General features: G+C 45.0%; 1 protein-coding gene across 1 annotated transcript in view; it reads left to right on the top strand.

Moving 5' to 3' along the window:
- The first annotated feature begins 7875 nt into the window (after positions 1–7875).
- LOC119444262 (endothelin-converting enzyme 2-like) overlaps positions 7876–10179 on the top strand; it is a 146863-nt gene continuing 144559 nt past the window's right edge. The window contains exon 1 of the mRNA XM_049664509.1: positions 7876–8767. Coding sequence (XP_049520466.1) covers positions 8132–8767 — 636 coding nt within the window. The 5' untranslated portion in view covers positions 7876–8131. The remainder of the gene's footprint in view (positions 8768–10179) is intronic.

Here is a 10179-nt window from a genome sequence, read left to right as displayed (position 1 = left end):
ATGCGAGGTATATTTTCTACAAGCATAGTACCTCGCATAGCACCAAAAGAAGTAATGCTAGATAGCAGCTTAGCAAGCTAGCTGGAATAAATATAAGAAAATTTCTTGGTTTTCAAGGCAGCTAAACTTTACAGCAAAATTGGGCCGGAGTAGAACTATCAGCGGCTGGGCCACGTTCCCCAACATTTGTCTTTATCGCTTATATTCGGGTTACTCAACATGTGCTTTTTGAACTGTGGCGAGACTTGCTCAAGCAAGTCGTGATTCGCTAGCAACCAAAATCCGAGATAAACAGGGAAACAGAACATGCAAGGCAAGCACAGTAGAGGTAAACGCTCATCGAGTGCCATAAGAAGTATGCAACAGCTCACTTACTCGCGCATTATCTGCAACGTACAAGTCTCACGAAGGAGGAAACGAAATTGTTCCCGATCGATGCCAACCTAAGCGGCAACGGCAGCAACAAGCGTTTAAAACGAGTTTAAACCTTTACACCATCAGACAAAAAAGTGCTGCCTAGCTGGGAGCACACATGCGCCTAATTCACAACAGCAAATTCAACAACAAGAGCAACAGTACTGAAAAACGGAATGCACAAGACCACGCGATACCAACCATAAACGCACTGCAAGGCGTAAAGAAACGAGCGGCTCCAGGGTTGCGCCCTTGTGTCGCTCGTGATCGCAAGCTCGGACACGATCCAGCTCTTCCAACGCAACTAGACAGAAGAATATTCTAGCACACATTACACTAAGAAACCGTAAAATTGAAGCAGCCCCAGCAGCATGCACTGCATCGCGCGCAAAATTATAAACCGGAACACGCCATACTTGTTTAAACAACGTCACGATCACGTGGCCACAACTCTGACGTCACTTCCGTGCGTGGCAGCAGCGCTCTCCACTTGGACTTCGCTGGTGCCACGCGCGGGTCAGCAGCTATTGCCTTTTTACCTCCATGACTAGGAGGGAGCGTCACGTGATTCCGCTAGCCTCGGCAAGCCAACCTCCTCTGAAGTCACCCCTCCCTCTCTCAGGGGCCCCGTGCGCGGTGCCTTATGGGGCGGAAAAGGCCCACAAGGTTGCCGGAACATTCGTGATTGTTTGGTACGTGGTAACTTTTAGTGGCGCCTTCCGTCACTGGCTTGGAGGCCCGTATGCGGGTGGTGGTTTTCTGCTACTGCGCGCGTCGTTCTTCGCTTCAAATGCGATGCCTTGAAACGTGGAGCAAGACTGGGGCGTCTGACTCATGAAGACAGAAAATTTTCAAGGCGACACTTGCGCTTACCACCGCGGTTAGTGGAGTTTCCAGCGCTCGCGGCTCGAAACCCGTGCAGACGCCCGAGTGTGGTCTATTTTTCCTACGTACTCAAGTTTCGTCAAATCAGCCGTTGTGCACCTTAAGCTGTGGTGCGTATTATCTTGCTAATTTTTCGTCCCGCTGTCTTGCACCTAGAAAGAAACGAGATGTCTTGAGGGACACTTTTCTTTCTTTCTTTTTTTTTTGTCGCATTTTCGCTTTATAAAAGGCTGGTGTGCGTGTTTTATTTTGAGAGAAAGAATTTTTGTGACGCTGTCTTGCACCTAGGAAGAAACGAGATGTTTTGAAGGACACTTTTTTGTCGCATTTTCGCTTAATAAAAGGCTCTGGTGGGCGTGTTTCATTTTGAGAGAAATAAATAGCATTAGCCGGCATTCTAAACGCCGAAGTAATCACCGTTTATTCAGATTTACGTGTACTATTTTGCAAGATTCTGTGGTGCGACGACGCTATTGAAACGCGCCTCGGTGATCCATTTTCGTTATCTAATGAAGCAAATGGACGGAATTTGTGCATTATCTAGAGTTTATTCAGCTGTTTCCGAATGAGCATAATTATGTCCTAGAATCAAACACTGCCAGGGGGACCCTTCTTCCTCTGCTAGTGTGAAACGGCATGAAAACTGAATACATAGCGGCAAGGGAAAAATGGCAGCATTCATTTGCACTTGTGGATTCATCTTGTTGCTGGTGTACTTGTACTATGGAAAGCACATTTTTATGACAACAGTAATTGTTTCATTCTTTATTCAGTGTTTATTGCACCTATAGAAGCCAGAGGATTTCACACAAATACAGAAGGAAGCCACATTTATAATTTAAATGAAGTACATTGCAAAGGTAATACACAAAACAAAATTATAAACAGCAAGTAGGAAAGCTTATTGTGCCACTGCTCTTCGGTATCAGTATTAGCATACTTGTATGCCACAGGGCATTTGTATAATAATGTTATACAAAGTAAGCTGTATCACACGTAGTATTGATACCTTTAATAAAACTGAACAATGGGATCATCTGTCCTTGAATGTAGCTGCAGTTTTGCTTACAATGCCTTGTATGCAACGCCTTCAATACAGTGCTATAATTGTATAATATTTATATCTGCGCTGTCCTCACAAATATCGAAAGGCTTCGGTGATTGTGCTTGTCAGAAAAGTAAGCAATACATATGCAGACATTAAAAAAAGAGTGGTAGTTCACAAAGTCAAAGTTGAAACAATTGATGTGAGGTCAGACCCACAAAGTAAGTATGTCAACATTAAAATACAATACATTTTGCTGCAAGTAAAATGTACAACAAAGCTTATGTTGTATCACATACCTACAAAAAAGTTAGCACCGTCGAAGCTGAGCCAACACACCGCAATTAGGACACGATGGCTCTATTACGTTGTGAACCTCAAATGAATGAATATTTCACGGTATTTAAAACACTCATTGAGTGGTATACACGAAATGTTTGTGGTTACAGTGAATCTGGCATCATAAAAGGCTATTGTAAAGCAAGTGAACAGAGTGAGCACATTAAATTATTTAAATAGTACGACCAACGGTATTCCAGGTGGCAGTGGCAAATTTCCACAAAAGTCAGGTAAAAGACATACAGGATAAACATTAAAAAAACATTGTCATCCTCAAGCGTATACCTAGCTCGCACATAATCCATTGAGAGCATTCACAGCATGTCCATGTCATCACACAGTTTGCTCTAGTGAAAGGTAGGCCAGCTAACCTACCGTCATTGTCCACACTGTTTAGCTTGGGCTGAACAGAACAATTGTTAAAGCATAATTTGCATGCAGGCGATTCAAGCTACAGCATTCAGCAAGACAACAAACATGTACTTGCAGAATTTACAATAAGGTATCACATTTTCCCTCTATAAAAGTTTGACATCTGCATACAATGCTCTTGAACAATATATGCACTTTACAAAGTCACTCAAAAAACAAATAAATGCCTTAACATAAAACCTGGTGGGACAGCTGAAGTTGATGGATAAATGAATTAATTGGTTAATTAATTAATAAAGTGGTTTTTCATCTTACATAACACTGCTTTGCTGCAGTTTGTTTTATTTTCCTTATCTTGTACTTATCCTAGATTGACTAAAATGAGATTATGATGTAGCATATATGGCTTTCATTCATTAGCACTTGCTTTTGCCAGTGTTAACAATGAAATTTGAACGCAGTATGCTTGTCACCTGTGTCAAAAAAGGGCTGTAATGTAGCCAATGATAGGTTGAACAGTTCTATCTTTCTCTTAATTCTGAGCATTACTAATAGATCTTTTAAATCTGTCGAAAACATCTTACAAAAGGCTGTATGACAGTCTCATATGCATTTTTGAAACTTAAATAATTACTTTAAAGGTGAAATCCCAAATATATATTAAAGGGAAACACCAGATTTTTGCAAAGCAGATCAGAACATGAATGAACCAAGGCACACATGTGAGAAAATGTCTTAAGCAAGCTCTGTGATCATTACGACAATCAAACATGCAAGGACATGTTGGATTTCGGAAGGCTCATCAGCGATGTCTGAATCAGTCAAGGACGCGCTAGCAGATGTAGCAGTACCCTCTGCTAGCACATCAATCAGACAAGCCCTCAGAGATGTCCATATCCATTGTCGATTATGTCGTCTATATAAACATTGCAAAAGGTGCCCAAGTATGGTTTCAGGATGTCATTCATGATCTTTTGAAACCACGCTGGGGAATTCTTCCATCCGAAAGGCAATCGGTTACATTCGAACAAGTCGCGTAACAAATGCGGTGTACTTTTTGGTCTCCTCGGTCAAGGGAATCTGCCAAAAGCCTTTGCAGAGATCGATCCGTGAAAACCAGTGGCAACCACCAGTTTCATCGATAATAGCAGCAATTTTTGGCATCGGGAAAGGTATTAATTCTGTTTGGCGATTTAGAATCCTATAATCGGTACAAAGACGAAAAGTGCCATCGTCTTTAGGAGCGATTGTTATAGGCGAAGAAAACAGTGAAATTGATGGTCGGATGATGTCGGCGTCTAACATTGCTTGCAGCTCCTTTTTCAACCAAGCCCTTTTCTCTCTTGACATATTATATGGGCCTTTCCGAACCACTTTTGTCTGCGAGTTCAAAGGGAACTGCATGTGACTTACCTGCCTGAATATAAGAAAAGCATATTTCACTTCAGGAATGGTGAGGGACATCTACCACAGTCATGAAAAAGGTATGATCAAACTGGAAACATGCATTATGGCTGCATACAGCTGTGCATCAACTTACTGGCTCAACTTGATGCTGTTATGTTCCCGTGGATGTAGCTGCTTCACTTTAAGGTTGACTCATTGCTGTGGCATCGTCCTTTGCAAGCGTCTGCAGTTAAAGAATAACCCACCAGATATTTTTAAGGTCCAACAATAACATTTGCTGTGGAATGCATTTACACAACCTTTGCAGAGTCATGCAAAAGATCTCACATGATTTGTGCATGCTTTCCCTACACACCGCATCCCCTTGTGTAGAAAACTATGTTTGATCTAAGTGTGCTTGTAAAATACACATACAGCTAATTGAATCTCGGGGGAAATGGAGCTGTAGTAACTTTGCAGTGCATGTTTCACACAAAAATATCAAATATATAGCTGTAACACATACATAATGTAATGTAATGCCCCCTCTGTAATGCCTCCAGGCCTTCAGGGTACTACTAATAAATGAATGAAAATGATGTTCACTCCTGTAATTTAAAGTAAAACTGTTATTTCATCTCAACTGTCATTTGCCTGTTGTTTAAAATATGTCAACCAACATCATATCTTCTGAAAAAAAAAAGAAAATGATATTTAGCCTCAACATAGGGAGTGATTGAACTTTGCAACATGATGTTTGAACTTTGCACTCACAAGCCGAGTTACTACGAGCAGAATATTCTCTACAAAATTATTGTTCTTGGCGACTATTGCAAAACTTGGTATGTTATGTGACGACTAATCTTTCATGGTTTCTTCAATTAATTAGTTCTATTGCAATTTTGATTGTTTTCAGCCACAAGAAATACATACAAAATTCAGTCAATAATAACTTTTATAGCAGGAGATGTAATTCTTCGACAATAAATAGTTTCACATCGTAACTTTTTAGGAGTGTACGCTAGCTGATAAAAGTACTTTAAAGAGAAATAAATGTTTAACACTTAGTGGAAATTATGACAAAGTTGGAAAAAAAATGGTTTGAATAGCATTGCACCACTATTTCGTCAGTTATAATTCACACGAGCACGTAGTCACTAACGATCGCGAATATTGCTGTTCCATTTTCATAAATAAAAGAAACGTTCATTGTGCTTACCTATGGAAGGACAGGCCATCGCGGCGATTTTCTGTTCGATTAGGGCATCTTGGCACAAAACACTTCATCACGCAGGTGCGCCTACTGCTGACGGGAGTTCTCGCCGGTACTTCTACTAAGAGGCCGAAGACTTTGAGCAGATCTCGAGCAACAGTGTCGACTGCGCTACGGGCCGGCACGGCCCTAAATGTGTTCGGAGTCTCCGGCTCGCCAGTCCATCCTTGGGCACAAGACGGGACGCATTTTTTTCCCGTAGGGACAGTCGCTTCGGACCCTGTACGCTCGCTTAATCGCGTGCACATTTTGCGGGGGCGAAAGGCATCATTGTTTCCCAGAAGACGTCGTCAAACGCAACGAATCGTCGTCGGAAGGGCGGCTTGGTTGCCTTCACACGTTTGCAGGGCGAAAGGTTCCCTCGTTTCCCTGAAACCACACTGAAACGCAACCAGTCGTCCTTGAGGTGGTCCTCCCGGGTTGTTCGGCGCAATGCCGGTTAACCGACGCCTTCGTTCGCAACAGCCTTGGCGCCTGTCTGCTAATTAGGCGGCGAGACTCGCTGCTTCACACACTCGAATTCCGTTACTAACCTCGGCGTACGTTTGCCACGCCGAGTATGTGCGCATATTCCGAAACCCCCGCAGCAGACGAAACCGAAGCCACCGAAGCGAGCCGAGTAAAATCTACCGCTTGCCTATCACGTGAGGGCCTATTTCCCATGATCCCATTCCTTTAAATTTTTTATGACTAGGCTTCAAGATTGTCACGTGATGCTCCCTCCTAGTTTTTTTCCTTCCTCCATGCTCCTAGTATTTTTTACCTCCATGCTGCTATTGCACCGTCGTTCGTAAGCTGACCGGGCACCGCAATCTGCCTTGCAGATTACGACTGGTTGTTCGGTTTTTCCTTTTTTTTTTTTGTGGGGAAGTATTTGCTGTACTGTAAACATTAGCTACCCAACTCAACGACTCATCGCGACGAGGTTCAGTGAAGCAAAATTGGCAAGACCATGTAGGCGCACGTCGCTTTTGTGTATGTCGCTGAGATGGCCATTTCTAGCTTAGTGCGCTGAAACAAACTGCAAACGTACGAACGCAATCTGCTGCACAATTGTACAGCAGAATATTTAATTATTCAGTGATTAATTAGAAACACGTGCCTCTCCATGCAAGCAAGCGGTCCGCTAGTCTAATTTTTTTATCAATTAACTTTCACCAGCAAACAAGAGCTGCGGAATCCAGCAATACATGTTGTATCAGACCAGCAACAATCAGCATAAGGCCAATAGAACCCATTAGGCTAATGGAGAAACTAGTAGACATGCAACACTGATTGTGTAAGATAATAAGTACAATACACAGGGCCATTGGTCTTACAGGTAAATCAGTACGACTAATAGAAATTTCTGTCAATTGGTCTAATACAAAACTTATACAATTTAACTAATACAAAACTGTATTAGACTAATTATTACAAACTTCTATTAGAATTTTTGCTAGGGTTGCTCAAACTGCCAAACATAATTACGCAGTATAAGTATATAGACTAGCTGCTGCTGTCTTAGCAAGCACTGCATGTTACTTGCTTTCAGTTAAACTTCTGTCACCATTTCATTAGGATCCAAACTGGAACCAGTTGCTACCAGTACAACTGGTCAATGTTCCAGTTGGAATCCAACTGGAACCAGTTGATTCCAGTACAACTGGTCAAAGTTCCAGTTGGATCCCAACTGGGTCCAGTCACTCCCAGTATAACTGGAAATTGTTCCAGTTGGATCCCAACTGGAACCAGTTGCTACCCAGTTGCTTCCCAACTGGGAACAATTGGTGTGTAACTGGGACCAGTTGGTTTCCAGCTGGAACCAGTTCATCCCAGCTGATCCCAGTTGGATCCCAGTTGGAAATTTTCACCTGGGCTAGGAGCGTTTATTTGGACTCTCTTTATGCCCAGGTTATCTGCTGCCGGCGATATTCAAATTCGTATAACGTGCGTAGTTCGATGTGAGTTTTAAATTGCTCGTTTTATTTCGCCTGACGATTATCCGACACTATATGTCTTAAAAAAATATAATAAAAATAAAATACACGTTCCAATGTTCGAAGTGTAACTGGAACGCGTTCCTTTCGCATTAAAGTAACTTGTAAGGGGAACTCGTTCCAAGATTGGGAAGGAACGAGCTTTCGTTCCTGTTTTAGAGGAAGGCGTACTGTACCAACTCATGCTTTCTGCCGCTTAGCGACTCTGCGGCGCTTTGCGTCCTAGCGCCGCCTAACGTACAAAATGCGAAGGCGATAGCGCCATGTTGTAGCTGAGCCCGAGACGCGGCGCCACCGGCGGCTGCACGAGTAGCCGGCTTAGGTCAGCGGCTCCTCTGGTCGGGAGCCGGTTTCCCCGTGCGCTTTCAAAAGTTGCTCGGGTCGCCGGTTGTTTTTGGCTGCTGCGCGGTGGCGCGCAACAAGTGTGCCCCCGGCGACATGGACGACAAAAGCGAGCCGCGCGAGAACGACAAGTGCATGGAACAGGGCGAGTCCGCGGGTGGCGGAATGTCCAAGCTTCGCGCCCAGGTCACCTCTGCCGTGGCGAACATCCCGTCGCTGGTGATTGTGCTGCTGTGCGTGCTGCTGCTCGTCTTCTTCGTCATCATCGTCGCCCTGTCGGTCAAGGTGCACTCGGGCTCGACGGCGCCCGAAGACCGCTGCCTGTCGGCAGCCTGCCTGGGCTCGGCGTCTCGCGTGCTCGCCGGCCTCGGACGAGAGGCCGCGCCCTGCCGGGAGCCGTACGCGCTGGCCTGCCGGGCCCCCGGCGTACCTCGGGGCGGCCAGCACGCGGTGCGGCACCTGGTGGACCTGGTGCCCTTCGACGGCGACCAGGCGTCGGCCGAGACAAAGGCGAAGCGCTTCTACGAGACGTGCATGGAGCCGCGCAGCCTGAGCCAAGACGCCCTGGCCCTGCTCAACTACCGGCTGCGACAGGTGGGCGGCTGGGAGCTGGTCGCCGGCTCGTCGTGGTCCCTGCAAGGCTGGGACCGCGACACCGCGCTCGAGAAGCTGCACGTCGACCTCGGCGTGAGCCCCTTCTTCGCCATCGGAGTCGCCGACCGAACGATTCGGGTGAGCCGCCGCGTCCTGTTTGTTTCGCGGATCGACCTCGATTCCGCGGCCGCTCGCGCCTGGAGGGGCTACGCCGCCGGCCGCAGGGGGTGCGCGGTGGTCTGGAACGCCGCAACTTTTGTAACACTGTTAAAAAATCGTGTCGCACTTGTCATGGCGAGGCTACTGAAGGGAAATGTTGTGCTGTACAAGTGTCGTGGCAGCTGCATTTCATGGGTGGCACCTGTTAGGTGGTTAAGCAGCGTGGCCCACTTCAGAGGAATTTTAATAGATTGCCTTACTTCGACGCCTTCTCGCTTATATATGGTGTATGCCGAAGAAATTGCTGTTCAATGGGAGATTGGGCGAACGAAGCCGTGAATACAGTTAACTGGGCAGAATGAACTGGTGGAAGGGGCAGACTGCTCGCAAGTTTGTTCCAGTAATCTTTGTGCAAACATGTTGTTGCTATTCGAAGGAAGCACGCGATCGCGTAAGCTCTAGGTTCATAAGGGGAAGTTGGTATTCCATAAGATTACCGCGACTCGGAATGAGTGAATGAAAAGATGCATTCTGAAAGGACTAGCAATGAAAGTTGAACAAGTTGGTATGAATTCATTGTGGTTAAACAGAGCGAGTGAAACACGCTAAGGCAGACCGGCACCTTTTCTCCCTCGCACGTGTTTCCCTCGCACGTGTCTACCCAAGTGCTGTGAACCCCTGCAGCGTTGATTCATCTGAGTGGAAGCGCCATATACAGTATAAGCGGACCAGAGTTGAAATGGAGTCCGGAGTCATTGAACGTTTTCAATTTCCCGGAATGGAAAGGGAATGGAATCATGGCACCACTCAGGCAGATGGATGGAATAGGAATGAAATGGGGGCCCGATATTCTGGACTGGTATGGGCACATATACTGTAAGCAATGCACGGGCTGACCCGAAAGCCTGACTTTTGGTAGGAGTGAATGATTTGCCGCCTCGGCCCACCTATAATCACTTCCACGTAAAAAAAAAAAAAGAAAAAAAAAGGAAAAGGAGGGAGACCGATTTTAAACGCTTGCTTTGAAAATGTAACCATTAATCCACACAGCAGTAAATAAATTCTGTAATATACATATATTCACAAAGTATGTTGCATACTAAGGCATATATAGTGGGACTCGCTACAGGTTTCCATTTTATTTCTGCATTTTGTGATCAGGCGAGTCGAATAATGTGCCGTAATTTATTGCATAAATAATCCAATATAATTGATTAGATACGTTCGAGTGTTCTTGCATAAATGCTTCAAACCAAAGCGCATGCTGCAAAATCTGGCAAAGTTGGTGAAGGGGATCCCGAAAATAAAACGCGGAAGAAAAATTTATCCCTCAATGCATTTTTTTTTTAAGGGAAGGTTCAGCGTGTTAAAGGAGCCCGAACCACTTTTTA

This window comes from Dermacentor silvarum, chromosome 3 (assembly GCF_013339745.2).
Source record: "Dermacentor silvarum isolate Dsil-2018 chromosome 3, BIME_Dsil_1.4, whole genome shotgun sequence".
NCBI classification, from domain to species: Eukaryota; Metazoa; Arthropoda; class Arachnida; order Ixodida; family Ixodidae; genus Dermacentor; species Dermacentor silvarum.
The sequence above is the reverse complement of the archived record's forward strand: the minus strand, read 5'-3'. Positions and strand labels throughout refer to the sequence as shown.